Genomic DNA, 16,603 nt, shown 5'->3' with positions numbered 1-16,603 from the left:
TCCTTGTCTCCCTAGCTCAGAAATACAAGGCTTTCTCATACAACCGAGGCTACGTGAGTGGCTATACCGACAGTCAACCTCCTCCGAGTCGGGGACTAAGGACGCCGTCGGTTGAAATCGAAGACATGTCACATATATTGCCTCCACAATTGCGGCCAGTGGACGGTCGAGGTAAGAGTGACTCAAACCACGTATCGCTGGCGTGCGTCAGGTGTTTATTCGGTTTGCGCACTAGGCAGGCTGCCGAGAATGGTGCCCTTATTCAATATTCAGCTGCCGTTCTACGTAGTGTTCCATCTCAAATTGTTAAGGGTGACTGACCGATGAACATGAATACCGCCACTAAAGATGCAGCTCTAGGCGTCACCGACAAGGCGGTCACTACTGTATCCGCATTTATGTCCGATTTCAGCATGGGAGTGGTTTGCGTATACGGACTGCTGGCGCAGCGTTCTCCGCAGCGTCTGGACATCTCATTATGCGCTGTTATGCCGCCCGCGGCCCTCAGCGCGCGGTCAATCAACGGAGAATAGGGACGACGTACTTCGGATTGCTTGTTTCAGACATCATTCTCCTTCTCTCTCATGACTCCAACCCAGCATATGGCCTCAGACATGCACGCGCGTGTACAGTACTTGAATATTCCTAGAATTCGAACATCCAGGATGGACGATCAAATCATAAAAAATGTACACATCCAAACGGCACCGCAGACACTGGCGCTTGTCTGCCCCCTCCCAAAGGCGCATTTGAGAGGGCGCAACCAGACCCAGGCTGAGTTCCGAGACGGATACCTGCCGTTACGCCTGTGGATTTTCCGAGTTCGATACTCTGAAAGGCAGTTGCCGGTGGGCGTGGCGCGCGTTCCTGTGTTCTGTGAGGCTGGCTGCCGATCACGTGCAATTAAGTCGTACTCGACGCCAAAGGATTTTACGCAAGGAGCGCACCGAGCAGTGGACGACCGCTGCGCGATGACTTACAGCCGAGGAGGAGGACTGCTGCCTGAAGCAGTAGCCTGGGGAGTGTCGGAGGGCGAGTTCGAGAAAATCGTTATCGTGAGAATGCATGATAACCGACCGCGTAAGTACTTATCCACCCGCCGTGCATCGATCTTGTTTCCGCTAGTACACACACGCCCACAAGATGCAAGGCATGAAACTCCGATGGTAAGCTGTGGCTACCGTTGTCGAGGCTGACAGTGAGTCAGCTCACAGGCGAAACACAGCTCCTCAGTTGTCCGCCGGGAACACGTCACTTATGGTCTGTGGCCACTCACATCGGTTGAACTCACTAACGTAGAAATCCTGAGCAGCAGCTTCGGCTTCTACCCATTATGCGCGTCACGTTAACAAGTCCACAGCGGCGCTACAATAGGTCGTTACCGTTCCATTGATATCTGCGTTGGGTCCCTACTCACTGATTCGCTTCCCTTAGGATGCCAATCCCCGCCATCTGACTGTCTGGAGCGTCGCATCAGTCATCTTCCGATCCTGGAACCAACGCCGAATCCCCTCTTCGCAGAGTGTCACGTCGCTTCGTGGCACATACGGTCGGCTGCACGTCACGGTGACTGACCGCCAGTTGTGTACAACGCGAGAGCGCGCGTAATGTCCACCGGTGCCTAAGAGGATCATATGTCTATTGATCTTGTAACCTGGGGATACGCAAGGTCCCTTGATGTGCCAGCCCCGGAACCCAGCCCGGGTTTGGTTGCGCCCTCTCAAATGCGCATTTGGGAGGGGTCAGACAAACGCTCGGATGTCTCAGGTAAACGGTGACATGTACCTTTTTCGTTGTTGGCCTCGGACGTGAGTTCATGAGCTGGATCACAGCTGCTCAGCCTGCTTCTCCAAATGTGTACTCACCCATTGTCTTTATGAACCGTTGAGTAGGCTGAGTAGGCAGTGCCAGTGAGGGGAAATGTCGTAAGTACGATGCGTGGCCTTTTATACTGGCATAGAGCCCATCTGCCTGAATCGGCGGCGCACCTCACCACGTGGGTCTGTCAGAATGCACTTTGAAAGGTGCCCCGCTGTGGTGGTTCGAATTCAACTACCTTATTTCCCTCAACATTCCACTCGTCGCACTGGTGCGGCCTGCCTACCTGGATATCCCTCCTACAACACGCAATGACCACTGGCAGTCTACGCAAGCCCGTCTTAGTACCATGCGCGGTACTGGTTCGTTACGACCTCACTGTGCGGGGCTATAGGTCGCGCATGCTCGGTCGTGACGCGGAGGGTCGCAACGATCCCAATTTACGCATAATACGCGAGGACCTCAGAGCGATGCGTATCCCACCGCCATCCGGAATTATCCTTCCTGGAAACAACGGGGAGTTTATCTGTCACTGGGGGTTCTGATCCCATGACGATGAGACGGTGCGTGTGTTGTCCACTCACTCGCGGCTTTCCTGACATCAGACACCCAGAAGAACATCATTAATGAGGTGCGATCAAGAATCCACAGTGTTTGCAAGTCTCGACGCATCCACGACTTCGCAACGTCGGAGCGTACCTCGTCAAGTGTCCGTTATCTCAGTCCTTATGCGGTTCCAACCCGCTCCGTCAATGTAGCAGCGAGATTGTGAACTTATATGCGTGAGTTACTTTCTTTCCGTCTCTCGACATCGTGATGCTCATCCCGGGCCCGGGCACATGGTCGCCATTTTTCATGCTATAGAGAAGCAACTGAGCATGCTCCGAGTGCGGTCAAGGTAAATAGCCAAGGCATCCCCGGGCCGCCGAAGGCGAATGGTGCTCCTGGCATGAGGAACAACAACGTCGACGTGCCGAAGAGGAATGCTAGCGGTTTCAACCTCAACGAGCCCAAGACAGACCTTACCGATTCACAGACGGCTTCGCATAAGCGCTCACGATCTGCAGCGAACGGCGACCCCGATGTTACTGCCCATCCGAAGCGTCGCTGCAGTAGTCCTCGCGGAGAACGCGACTCGGGAATTTCGACTTCGACCGCCTCCTCGACAACTTCCGCTGAGAATCGACCTACACCAGAACGCCGGACCAGCCAGGCCTCGTCACAATCGTCTACCAAGCAGGCCGAGTCTCCGGGAGGGGCTGGCTCTATTCCGGAAGACCAGAGCCTTGCCGTCCGTGGCTTTAAGAACGCTCCTGCTGCGTCGGGTCACGAGGAGCGGACCAAATCTACGGATAACTCAGCGGGCGCCAGCACAGCTGTACGGGCTCTAGGTCCCTCTGCGCCGGCCGCTCCGTCGTCTGGTGCTCGCCTCGCATCTACCTGTGCTGCGACCGACTTGGCTCCTGGTCCTAGTGTCTCTTCGGCTGGTCTCCTTGGCGCCTCGGGATCTCTGGCAGTCAGCGGAACGACGGCCTCTGTATCTGGTGCCTCCGATGACTCGGTCCCATCCAACGTACCTGTGACCACTCAGACTGCCGAGAATGGGCGCGAACTCCAAGACGCGACAACGAGGCTAGTGTCCCGCTGCCACAATAATGCGGTGCAGATCGCTTCGCTCCAGGAACAGCTGGAGGCATGCAAGAAGGACAAGAGTGACTTGGAGGTTGATGTCATCCGTGAGTGGCTACCGCTTTCGCCTGTGCGTCAGACACTGACTTTGGGCGTGCAGTGATGGAGGTTTCCGTGAGGGCCAAGGAGCAGGAGCGACTGAACCAGGTGGTCCAGTGTACGTCGTCGCTCGTCTGCTTTGGGTCGTCGCATGCTGAGGGCAGCGTTCACAGCGCATAACGAAGCGATCCGGGAGCTGCAGAGCACGCTGTCGGACGTGACGACGGTACATGAAGGTAGGTCACTCGTGTTGATGGGCACGAGACGGTGCTGACGTCGTGCAGAGCTGCAGGTGCGGTACGACCGCCTTGTCAGAGATTTGGATTCTGTAACTGCGTCCATTGCGCGCCCGTAAGGCGAGCCCATCCCAGCTGGCTTCGGTGTAGGATGATTGGATACGTCTGTGAGCCTATATTGATGTATCAGCGACATTTGTTTTGTACCACTGGCTGTGACACAGAACACATTTCTATCATTGTCATTATAGGTTTATGGTCTCCCCGTTCGCCGCAGCAACGTAGTTGCTTCTCCAGCTCGGAATGTCGAGTTTTTCTCGCACAGCCGAGGCTGTGTGAGCCGCGTCGACCGACCTCGTCGGGAACTGAGGACAGAGTCGGTTGGGTTCGAAGGCACGTCGCATGGATGGTCTGTACCTACAGCCTCGTCAGTTTCGGACGACCTTCCGACCGCGCACTGTCTTGCGCAGGAACCCGTGTTCCGTGGCACATGTGGACAACGCCCGGGACCTGAACGTTGAACCATGGATCACTGCTGTGCACTGAGATTGTCACTCGGTTTGCGCACCGAGAGCGAGAAGAGCCTCTTCACTCAGCATCCATTCATCGTGCGCACTGTTCCGTCTCTCAAACCAACGCAGGTACAGAGCTCCGATTCACGACTCAAAGCGGATCCGCCCACTGCACGACCCCGGGCTCGGACCCCTCTCCTCCCGCGCATCACAGCACCCTCTGCCGCACATCCCTTCCGCTTCCACGACCTCCACCACGGGCCCCGCTTGCACCGCCACGCAAGCCTGCACGGACACTGCATGAGTGGTCACCGACATCGCACGATTGGCCACTCACGTTTACGCGCCCTCTCCTCGCGTGCCCGCCGTTCCTCCTCCTCCAGACGCCGACACGCATCGTTCAGTTCTGCGTCGAGGCAACGTGCGCGGGTACCGGAGGGCGCGGATAATACGAGCCCGGGTGAGTATCGTGCTCGGAATGCAGACGCGCTCACTCGCACTCACCGGTGTTCTCCGCGGTGTGCTTAGCGTAGCAGGCCTTGTGTTGCGCGAGGAGGTCCTCGAGCTCGGCGACCTTCGGGTCGGTAGGCGCTGCGGGCGTGCGCTGGCCGTCGTCCCCGGCATGCGTCTCCTGTTCCGCCCGTGTGGCGGTTTCTGCAGCTACTGGCGCGCTGGTCTGAGGCTCGGAACGTGGCTGATGTGGTACGTCGGACGGTTGGACGACGGGGCTTTGCGTGGCTGGGGTCCTACGTGGGGCGAGTTGGTGAGCAGGTGTTCAACTCGGATAGGACTCGGAACGGGATGGTGACGGTCTTTGGGGGCAGCGCCATAGCGAGACAGAGCCCTGCCCGATGCCTGGTGCCAGACCGGGCGAAGGACACGGCCGCATACATGCATGCATGCGGGTGGAACCCGGCACGATCCAGCAGGGATGGCGGGCCACTGAATCGGTGGATGGATGAGCCGTTCGGTAGGCGTGAAGAACGAATTCGTACGGAGAAGCATGAGGATAAGACCACTCACGGCTGCGCGAGCTCGATCTTGGAACTGCCAATCGAACGCGCTGGGTCAGTGTTTCTCATGTTGGGAATAGCAGCACGGCACTCACATCTCGAGGCGTTTGAGCAGCTGAGCTGCACCCGGGTTGTTGAGAAACTCGACCTGCCCGGCGATCTGTTCGAGCAGTCCAGACTGGGGGACACGCTTCAGTGAGAGAAGGACTTCGAGAAAGCATAACGCACCTCCGAGTCGTCGTCCACGATGCCCGCGAACCACCTGCACTGGATCTTCCCCTTGGGCAGGCTCTGCAGCGTCGTGTCGTACATCCACTTTGAGGGGAGCTGGAGGTACAGAAGGTCGCGTTCGAGAAATTCAGGGTAGTACTCGCAGACGTCGTGCTCGCGGCTGCGCATGTAGGCGACCTTGCTGCCGTCGAGTCGGTAGGAGATGTGCACCGAGAGTGAGGGCGTCTTGGGCGGCATCCTGTGTATGAAAAACGAGTGTAGGGGGGCGACGAGGCGAACGAAGAATATAGGCTGTGAGGTAGAGGAGGGAGACGGTGCGAAGGTACTTATAACGAGGGTCGCGGTGACTGTCAGCCTCCGCCGACCAGTCAACCGCAGGTCGCTGACTGTCAGAGAGCGGGTTTCCCATCACCTGAGCTTCAGTTATGTTTCGAATGGTGATAGAAGACATGCCATGAAAGTAGAATGCGCGACCAGCGTACACAGCGCGGACACATGATGAGCTCGCCATCCATCCCTGCACACTGAGAGTAAGACGTACCGGCGTCGCGCGCGTAGAGAAGTAGGCGAATTGAGGGGGATCGCTCGGCCGTTGAGCGACGTCGACGAAGAGCACTGGGTCGGTGCCCTGCGCGACGCCAGCGCTGGAGTGAGGATGGCCAGGTTGCGCTGTCAAAAAGTGAGACGGTGGTCCAGGCCCCGCATGACGCACATGGAACACGCGTCAACCCTGTGCGAGTGCGTGTAGAAGCCGCGTCGACAACATCGGAAGCAAGTCGCGATTTCGAACGGGCGCTCGATCGCCGCTCTGATTGGCCGATCGTGCGCGGAGGACGCGTCACTCCGTCCCTCCTCGCATGCTGATTGGCTGGAGGGTCGAAAAAATTTGCCTTCTTTCGAACGTCCGTCTCTCTTTCTTTATGTACGAGCATACGTCCGCCTCCCCGCAGGGACACTCGGTGGCAAAACGAACGCTGCTCTCAGTCGACGGCCGCGGACACGGTACGTGCTCACCCTCTGCGATGTGTGCTCAGTCGCCGCATCCCTCTGCGCAACACCGTGACGTGCCCGTTCGCGCGATCTACAAGTTGATAACGCGGCAGACGAGAGCCATCAGCCAGGTACGCGCCTTTCAAATCCCGTGTACCGACTCACCTCGTCGCGCTGCCTGTCGCACCTACAACGCCTCGCGCCGTCCTCCTAGCATCCCCGCGCCGTCCCGTCACTCGCCGTGGCTGCATACTCGGCATTTGCTGCCAGTTCAAAACGCGGCAGGCGAGTTTCTGTCAGTCGCGCATCCTTCGTTGGTAGACGCTCACACTCACCTCGTTGTTTCTAGAGCATATCCGCCGTCCATCTCTGAACTCACTCTGCCCACGAACCTCCCGCCGTCCCGATCGCGTATACAGCATCCGCCATGGCTACTAGTTGATAACGCGGCAGACGAGTCGGCGTCAGTCATGCATCCTTCATTCCCAGATGCATTGACTCATCTCGTCACGTCCATGGCATGCCGTGCTCCCCGCTATCCATCTCCGGATTCCGAATCTACGACCCTCCCGCTGTCCCGATGGTCTCGTCCAGTGACGTACGCCGTGGTACGCATCATCCGCGAGGGCGACCAGCTAATTGATAACGCGGCAGACGATTCCTCGTCAGCCACTCAGCTGTACTCCACATCGCGAACAGGCTCCCTCCCTCCCTCGCGTCCCTCGGTGGTATTCGCACGTGGTTGGATGTCAGATACGCACCTGTTGGCGAACCTACGTGAGTAACCGTAGCGCGCAGAGCATAGCACACTCTACTCACCTGGACAGTGGTCCCTCGGCAGTACCCTCTCCACTGCCAGTGCCCTGCTCACCGTCAGCTACGGGTTACCACTAGCGGCTGAACGCTTACCTCGAGCTCCCTTCGCCTCGACTCCCCGCGAGAGCCCACCCCGCTCACACGATCCCGCTCGCCGGAATTCGATACCTCGTGTCTTCGTCGAACCGGGCCCGCTCAAGACGACCGGCGGAGCGTGAGGACGCCTCAATATAATCGTGCAGACCGAGGTGGTGGACGCGCGACAGTTGTCGGAGGTCCGTTGGCCGGACGACGATGTGTCGTGTCTTTGCAGGTCGAAATACGGTGCCAAGGGACCGGGGCCGCAGATGACGGTGTATCGGTGACGACGTGCTTGCTCACCGAGTTCCCCCGCGTCAGCCAGCAGCTTCCGTGGCAAGACGCGTTGTGTGCAGTCGACATGACCGGTCGAGGTACGGTGCACGCGCGAGGACCGCCAAATTTGCCAGACGCCCATACGTCGTGTCAACGATGTTCGGTGGGTGCAAACGAGGACGGGCGAAGACGGTGTGAGAGGGGAGACTGAGTGGCGACGTGTTCACGTCATCGTGCAACGTTGATTCAATCGAGGTAGGTCCACTGACCATGCTCATTTGCGGTAGTGACAAGGGTGTCCGGTGGAGATCGCGTGCTGTACAACCGGACAGCACCCGAACCAGACCCTCGTACGAACCCGCACCGTTGCCCGCCTCGACGTGGGCGAGAGGCGGACTTGGAGACATCGACAAGGGACCCGGTGAACAGGGGCGCGCAGGGTCCGATTCGCCGGACAACGATATGTCGTGTGTTCAAAGGTTGGACTGCGAGTCGTCCCAGAGGATTCCATGGAGATGCGGGGGCGCGCCCCAAGACGGTGGCCTCGTGCAGGAGATCCGCAAAGGATCTGTGCCATGCCCGTCGATGCAGCACAAGCTGGGACACACCACATTCAGCTCACCGGACGACGATACGTTGTGACGGTCCGGACGGCGGATGGCGACGGTGTAGTACAAGAAGGTACTGGGGGGAACAGAGCAGCCCCAACAGATATCAGTGGGATCCACGTAGGAGCGGCGGTGTGCGTGTCGAGGCCAAGCCCCTCACGCGCAGACGAGGTACGTTGACCGAGTGGTTTCCTTCTCGGCATCAATCGAGGTACGCAACGAGACGTCCGGCGGACGACAGCAGACATCGCCTTCCTCGTGCGTGACCAGCCGTTGCCGTACATTGCGAGCGAGCAACGTCACCGAGCCGACGTGAATGAACCCGAGGAGTGCGCGATGGACGTGTCGTTCGTGAGGGGTATGCAGAGGAAGTTTGGGCGGGAGGGACCAACATGACGGGCACGAGCGTACTAGATACGGTCTCTTGCGGCTCTGTCTCGTAGAGGGATGGGGACCGTTTGCTTGGGCCGGTGCGCGGATGCCATGTGGGGCTTCTGGGAGCAGCATGCAGTACGCTTGCAGACCGGACACACGCATACGACGGCTGTCGATGGTGGAGACTTGAGACCAGGACGGAGTTCGCCAATACACCTGGCGGACGACAAGCCTCTGCGCCGTTTGTCCAGTCTGGGATAGGTCGTCTGTGGTGGGTCGTGTGCCGTGTAGCCTTGTTCGTCGGAGAGCTGTGCTGTCGGGACAAGGGGTGAGTACTGGATCAGTGATGAAGGCTCGATGAGCAACGTACCGTGAGCCTCGCTCGCTGTTATCTAATGAGACATAGTATATCGTGCGCGTGCTCCGAGTGATTGCCTGTGAACCAGCGTGTTCGTGAGTGTGGCTCGAGGGCGAGGGCGGCCGGGAAACCTCACCTGGTCACTGGTCCTCGTCTCGGCGAGCCTACATTACCCGTTGCCTGCGTGTCTGTCTCGGCGAGTGCAATACCACCTGTGAGCTGGGACACAGTCAGTACGAGGACCTGCTGTATGAGTTGCGAACTGACTTACTGTGCATCTGCGTGCTGTCCAGCTTCGAGCATGGGGCAGCTCGTCTGTTAGTAACAATCTGTGAGACGTCGAACATATGGAATGGTTAGTGTAAGCAACAGAGCAGATTGGCTATGGTACTTACCATGGCCTGGCATAGCTTCTGCTCCGTGAGAGGAGGGTGGGCCTGCTCATGTATATATACTGGAGACTGGAGTTCGTCGCTGAACTCCGCGGGCTTCCTTCGGCCTCGGGCTGAGTCCGGCCTCCCATTGTTCACCCAAATTAGGCTCTGCCGGTCAAGACCGCTTCGAGCCTTCGGCCATGGGTGGCTGATGGTGGCTAAGCGGCCACTGAGTGTTTCAGGCCCTGTATGGTACAATTTCTCACTCAAGCTCAGCACTGTGCTGTATCCTCACTCTTAGGTCTCACAATGAAAGAAATGTTTGTACTGTCTAGGGCTTAGGAACCATTTCTAATCTCTCAATAACTCATGTCCTCAAGCTGTTGTCTGTTACAAAAAAGGAAATATTGATGAGCCGATCAAATCTCTGAATCCATCAGACTCGAACAGGCAACACCGCTCCAGAACAATGACCTCATCAATTGAATTACCGCTTGGCAACCGGGGATAATCCCCGGCACCGGCTTCCGATGGCAAGGACATTGTCTGCCCAAGGCTGTCAGCCAATCCTGAATTGTCCAGTATTGGCTGGTACCCTCGAGCAGATCATGTCCTAGGCTGCATTTCTCAAGTGATGTTTCTTCCTCTAGCTACTGTATTTACATGCAGGGTAAGCAATAGTCTGCGTGCAGAATAAATGTCGCACGAATGCGGTCCTCCGAAGCCCTCGGGTGCCGAGCGCGCTTGTCCCTTCGGCGGGCCAAGCTCTCCGTGATCGTACACCGGCTTTACCTTGAAATGGAATGCAGTCAGAATACTACGTCACTGTTCCATTCGGCAGGCCTGTGATGCGCGTACCTCACAGTGTGAGCAAAGGCTCATTGCCACTGCTCCTTGGTCCGAAAAGAGCAAGTCTTGCAATGATAAGTACTACTGTGACCAACTACATGTCTCAAATACAAGTGCAGATATGGGTGATATCTGCGAGGGCAACATTCAAAAATGTCTGTATGGAACAGGCGGTCAGTGCACGTCCAGTATGGTGGGGAGGAGCCTGGGCGGAGTGCGCCAGAGAGGAGGCGTGCAATCCGGAAGAGCGTGAGATCGCCCCAGCCGATCTCAGAACACGAGGCTCTCAACCGCTTTTCTCGCGCGCCTATTCTCTTTCCTCTGCGCGCGATCATCCGTTGCTCCTCCTGCGGCGGTACCTGCCTCTCGTACTCGACTACCCTCAACGGTCGACCCTGTATTTCTATAACTGTGACTGTGAGTACAAACATCGCAGGTGATGCGGCCCGCTCACTCGCACAGGACAAGACCACTCAGCTTACATTCAAAGGCAACCCGAGTACGAGCAATATGCTCACGTCGCAACGTAGTCTCGCTTGCGTGAAACCTCCGGACGGCGCCTATCAGAACGCTCATATGCGATGCATCAATTGGAACGTACGTGTTGCCTTCCGACGGTTGGAAACTCGCTAGGGAGGAGAGAATAACAGTCGCATTAGCCCGGAGTTTGCAAGCGACGTCAGGGAACGGCGGGCATCGGGTACCGGAGACCGCTTCTGGATGGTTCCGAGACATGGTACGATCTTCCGTGGCATGCTGACGACGCACGGACCACTCCGCGGAAGGTACGAGCTATAAAAGCCGGCCTTGCTCGCCCAGTGCTATCTATCCTCTTTCTGCCCTCCACCTTTGTACCATCCATTTCCCGCACTTACTCCGCTTACATGCCATCACACTCCGTCTTTTGCCTTTCGCCAGCTCGGTTACTTCACCTCTCCGATGCTAAGTGAACCAAGCGATGTTTATGCGCGGAACACGGTGCCCAGCCTCACACACTGGCTGCGCCACTGGTAAGTTCATTGTATCACTCTGGCTACGACTTCAACGTCGAATCATGAAACCGTGACCAAGCTGGGACCACAACAGGTGAGGCATTCAATTTCACCGCACTCGCATTATCCTGACTAGTACTACACCGATCTAGCTATGCCGCCGACTTGAACCAGCTCGAGAACCCAATCCTGTGCAAGCATTATGCCATGTATGATATTTTATGGGTAAGTCTCTCATTCATCGCTCGCCTGGTGCGCTGGAGCTTAGGTCGACCATTGTCTCCGACAGGGTCGTCCCGGTGCGGTGTCCCGGCGTGATACCGGAATTTTGAATCTAGCACCGGAGTGATGACCGGACGTTGCCTCCTGTCTCCATGGATCCGGGAAGACGGATGATCGTGTCTGCGCTGCTTGTCGGAGGCGGGGACGTCGCGACGAGGGAGTCTGACACGATCGAAGGTGCGGCACCGATCCTTCTCACCGTGATGTGTTGACTTATGCCACGTCTTTCCAGTGTACTATGCGACGTTCATAACGCACTCGGTATGCGCATCATCTCTTTTCCACATGCTGATAAGTTTGGCTCGTGCGCCAGAGTCGACTCACGCTGTGTTCGGCAAATTTGGTTGCGAACTACAAGGGCCGGTCCAGAACGCAATACCCGCACACAACGGTTCCGCTTTGAGTCATCTGAGTGCATTTTGTAGTCGTTGCCACGGCACGTTCGACAGCGGACATCTGCGAGAAGTTCCGTTGATAGGATTGGTTTGGGCAGGCTGAGTGGCCCGGTTCTGACTGAGTCCCTGTCGAACCATCTGCGATGCCGCGCGTCGTATTCTGACTAAAAACGCAGATCCAGTCTCGAAGTCGCTCGCCGGCGTGAATGGACAAATGAACCGTCTTCGTCATTCTGCCATGTGGTTCACCGCTGTGGACACTATGTGACTGGTACGCACGTCCAATATCCAGATTAGTGGGTCGCAATACCCTCATTTGCTGATTACATCGACAGCACATCCGCTGCGGCTTCACTTATACCGAAATACATACGGGTGCTCGCAGCAGGCTGTCGGTGCAAGTCACAAGGTGCAGTGTGTTAATCAGTACACCGGCAGTGTGGCGTCCGGTGCCGGCAGCAGTGGATTTCAGTGCCTCGTTACTCGTTGTCTGTAAGTGCGTAGTGCTATGTACACACACTCTAATGACCTGTTCCGCCTCCAGCCTTCTCAGCCCTTTGTCTCCGCGCATACGCGTGATTCATGCATTCGATCCTCTCGTCTCGTCCCGGCCCATCTCACGTGTTTCGTGAAGTGGCATGTTCTTGGTGTCCTCTACGTCTTTGTGTGCATGGCTGACTCGTATCCGTCCCCTTGATGACTGTGCAGGCGACGCACGGCGGCTACCATTCCTGGGATGTTCTTGCGTGGTTCTCGTCCATCAAACAGTGTCGCGGGTGTTGTCCCGACCCTTCCGTTGGTACGTGCGTAGCGTCTCGCTTTCCTGTGTGCGTTTCGACCCCGGCCGCCACTCACGTCGCGCCGAACAGGTCTCCTCGCCCCGACAAACATGTCGCCCGTACATTCGACGTGATAGACCACGAAAAGCGAACCTGTGCGTGAGTACACATCGGTCCGGACTACGCTGACCATGCTTACTGTGTACGTTTCGTGAACTCTTCCACCTGACATGCCCCTGACGCAGTGTGCAGCTGTTCGCGCCGAAAAAGCGCGACTAGCGAGAGGCAGGTACTGGACCTGTGTTTGCGGCCTCGCGTAGACGGCCTTCTCGTATGCAACGCAGAGCGCCGCTGGCAGTGAACATGTGGCGGTTATCGGCAAACAAGACCGGTACGAGATCAGTACACGACGTACGTGCCTTGCCGCTGCTCCTCTGCCACTCGCATTCACCTGTTCCCCGCGCCTGTTGTGCCTGACATCGTCATGGCTCCTCGTTGCGTGTCCTGAAGGTCGTCTTCTGCGTGATGAACGGCGGCGCGGCTGAGCAGGCGTCTGTCGCAATCGACCGCTCACTCGGGGATGGAGTCGCCAGAGCTACTCTCACGCAACCGTCAGCTTCAAGTTGGCGCTGTCCAGGAGGGTGTAGCCTAGTGGACTCACCGACACCCCGACCCCATTGGCCAGCTTCTGATCCAGCTCAGCGTGCGAAAGCCCTGTGCGTCGGAGTTGCAGAGAACAGGCGAGTCAAGGGTGCTCCCAACGAGAGTCAGGATGGTGTAAGCGTAGCAGCTGATCGACTGGTAGCCAAGTAAGTGGTCGTGGGTCACGACGTGGCGGCAACGTCGCCAAGCGGAGACGGCAGAGGTAGAGAATGAGCAAGGCATGAAGAGCAAGAGATAAGACGGGCAAACAGCTGTAAAGGAAGGCGGTAAACGTGGACAACGAACCAGCTAGCATGTGAGATGCAATGGTCAACACGAGCGGACTCAGCGGAGGCAGCCACCGTGGTGCGTCGCACATCCTCCGACGAAGGCACGTGGTCGCGTACAGAGGTCGTTTCTGGTCACGAAACATGGCACTACGGTGAACGACCGTCGAGGCCCCTGCGACAGCAGCTTAGTACACGCCATGCTGTCTGACGCAATCCCCTGAAGCGGTCTGACGACGGTGTTGCCGGAACAATGCCCACGTCGCTGTTGCTCACTCTCGCAGGCGACCGCATACTCAGCAGTTCGTGCTGGCGACCGGCTCTTCTGGACACGACAACACTTGCTTAGCTGCGGGAGACCAGATCGCGCCGACAACAACTGTCGGGCAAGCCCTCGCGCCTGGTCATGGTGCTCGTCCGTCGGCCCCGACAATCTGGGCGAGGAGAACGGCAGCATACTGCGCAACAGCATTGGAATCAGCACCAGGCTCTCCGTGGAGTCGCCCGGTCCGACCCCTCTGCTGTCTCGGATATTGACACCGTGACCTGGCAACGCCTCGGGTCATCCTGGTGAGTCTTCTCAAGCTCGGTCGGCAGCATGTACGACCGCGGCCAGGATCTCGGGTCTCGACACACTGCTCGTGGGAGCGTTGGACGGCACGGGCACGTATCAGTCTACAGCCTTTGGGTCTCAGTCTGGCGCATCTCATGGGCCGCACAAGACTGGCGTAGCGAGTCGAGGAGATTCGGACGCAGCTGGCGGACAAGGACCGCGAGTATAGGCGAGAACTCTGGAGAAAGGTGCGACATGTAGACCGAGAGACGCACAGGATTATCGGAGGTTAGTCATATTGAAACATCTGCTACGTGTCGGTTGCTCACAACCTCAAAGGTCGCGACAAGGCGATGGCGGCGCTGTAGCGTGAGTTGCTATCGACTGAACCGAGGGAAAGCGGTGCCAATGAGTTCCGCGCGCGCTCCTTGAGAGAGCAATTGCTCATGTGCGATTGGTAGCCTTGCTCGAGAAGTGTCGTGTCTTGTTTCAGCAGCTGGTGGACGTCACTCCCCAGGAACACGATGCGTGAGTCTGCCCCCGCCGATCTTGAATTCGCTTGAAGCTCACAATCGTGGGATGAAGAATTCCGCAGTCGCTTCAGAGGTTCAACGGAGTACGCTGTGGCACGCCTCGATAGGTCTGCGAAGCCGATGTTCACTCGCGTCGAGTGGTTGTCAGGGACCTGTACATTACTGCTTGCGACTGCATCGTCTAACACATCTGCCTATTGATATGTAGAATACGATACAACATCGAAATGCGCGAAACAGAACAATGACCCAGACCCGGCGGCCCAAGCTTGCCCGACCCCGTTGGGAATCTCGCGTCTGACTGTAGGATCATACGCAGACACTGGCGGTTGCGTCGACGAGACCGTGCAACTCACACGACGAACTCGAACCAACGCAGGTACAGACCTCCGATTCAAGACTCGACGCGACGCGGATCCGCCCACTTCACGACCCCGAGCTCGGACCCCTCTCCTCCCGCGCATCACAGCACCCTCTGCCGCACATCCCTTCCGCTTCCACGACCTCCACCACGGGCCCCGCCTGCCCCGCCACGCAAGCCTGCACGGACACCGCATGAGTGGTCACCGACATCGCACGATTGGCCACTCACGTTTACGCGCCCTCTCCTCGCGTGCCCGCCGTTCCTCCTCCTCCAGACGCCGACACGCATCGTTCAGTTCTGCGTCGACGGCAACGTTCGCGGGTATCGGAGGGCGCGGATAATACGAGTCCGGGTGAGCATCGTGCTCGGAATGCAGACGCGCTCACTCGCACTCACCGGTGTTCTCCGCGGTGTGCTTGGCGTAGCAGGCCTTGTGTTGTGCGAGGAGGTCCTCGAGCTCGGCGACCTTCGGGTCGGTAGGCGCTGCGGGCGCGCGCTGGCCGTCGTCCCCGGCATGCGTCTCCTGTTCCGCCCGTGTGGCGGTTTCTGCAGCTACTGGCGCGCTGGTCTGAGGATCGGAACGTGGCTGATGTGGTACGTCGGACGGTTGGACGACGGGGCTTTGCGTGGCTGGGGTCCTACGTGGGGCGAGTTGGTGAGCAGGTGTTCAACTCGGATAGGACTCGGAACGGGATGGTGACGGTCTTTGGGGGCAGCGCCATAGCGAGACAGAGCCCTGCCCGATGCCTGGTGCCAGACCGGGCGAAGGACACGGCCGCATACATGCATGCATGCGGGTGGAACCCGGCACGATCCAGCAGGGATGGCGGGCCACTGAATCGGTGGATGGATGAGCCGTTCGGTAGGCGTGAAGAACGAATTCGTACGGAGAAGCATGAGGATAAGACCACTCACGGCTGCGCGAGCTCGATCTTGGAACTGCCAATCGAACGCGCTGGGTCAGTGTTTCTCATGTTGGGAATAGCAGCACGGCACTCACATCTCGAGGCGTTTGAGCAGCTGAGCTGCACCCGGGTTGTTGAGAAACTCGACCTGCCCGGCGATCTGTTCGAGCAGTCCAGACTGGGGGACACGCTTCAGTGAGAGAAGGACTTCGAGAAAGCATAACGCACCTCCGAGTCGTCGTCCACGATGCCCGCGAACCACCTGCACTGGATCTTCCCCTTGGGCAGGCTCTGCAGCGTCGTGTCGTACATCCACTTTGAGGGGAGCTGGAGGTACAGAAGGTCGCGTTCGAGAAATTCAGGGTAGTACTCGCAGACGTCGTGCTCGCGGCTGCGCATGTAGGCGACCTTGCTGCCGTCGAGTCGGTAGGAGATGTGCACCGAGAGTGAGGGCGTCTTGGGCGGCATCCTGTGTATGAAAAACGAGTGTAGGGGGGCGACGAGGCGAACGAAGAATATAGGCTGTGAGGTAGAGGAGGGAGACGGTGCGAAGGTACTTATAACGAGGGTCGCGGTGACTGTCAGCCTCCGCCGACCAGTCAACCGCAG

The 16,603-nt window shown here is 57.9% G+C and overlaps 4 protein-coding genes across 4 annotated transcripts; all 4 read right to left on the bottom strand.

Moving 5' to 3' along the window:
* Positions 1-3,607: 3,607 nt before the first annotated feature.
* B0H18DRAFT_1030768 (uncharacterized protein) lies at positions 3,608-4,024 on the bottom strand (the record flags this gene model as incomplete). Its single annotated transcript, XM_048030046.1, has 1 exon — positions 3,608-4,024. A coding segment is annotated over exon 1 (171 nt), but the record flags the coding sequence as incomplete, so codon positions are not given.
* A 1,641-nt stretch (positions 4,025-5,665) lies between these two features.
* On the bottom strand, positions 5,666-5,916 carry B0H18DRAFT_1030765 (uncharacterized protein; the record flags this gene model as incomplete). The annotated part of the gene is made up of 1 exon (XM_048030045.1): positions 5,666-5,916. A coding segment is annotated over one exon (251 nt), but the record flags the coding sequence as incomplete, so codon positions are not given.
* A 2,546-nt stretch (positions 5,917-8,462) lies between these two features.
* On the bottom strand, positions 8,463-10,997 carry B0H18DRAFT_1122971 (uncharacterized protein; the record flags this gene model as incomplete). The annotated part of the gene is made up of 6 exons (XM_048034614.1): positions 8,463-8,994; positions 9,052-9,116; positions 9,208-9,251; positions 9,311-9,368; positions 9,435-9,531; positions 10,864-10,997. The coding sequence occupies 6 exons, from the start codon at positions 10,995-10,997 to the stop codon at positions 8,463-8,465; spliced, it is 930 nt and encodes a 309-aa protein (XP_047889037.1).
* Positions 10,998-16,352: 5,355 nt separating this feature from the next.
* On the bottom strand, positions 16,353-16,603 carry B0H18DRAFT_1030746 (uncharacterized protein; the record flags this gene model as incomplete). Its single annotated transcript, XM_048030044.1, has 1 exon — positions 16,353-16,603. A coding segment is annotated over one exon (251 nt), but the record flags the coding sequence as incomplete, so codon positions are not given.

The sequence above is a fragment of the Fomitopsis serialis genome, assembly GCF_022376445.1.
Source record: "Fomitopsis serialis strain Sig1Antser10 chromosome Unknown B0H18scaffold_87, whole genome shotgun sequence".
Lineage (NCBI taxonomy): Eukaryota > Fungi > Basidiomycota > Agaricomycetes > Polyporales > Fomitopsidaceae > Fomitopsis > Fomitopsis serialis.
This window is presented reverse-complemented; position numbering and strand designations above follow the sequence as displayed.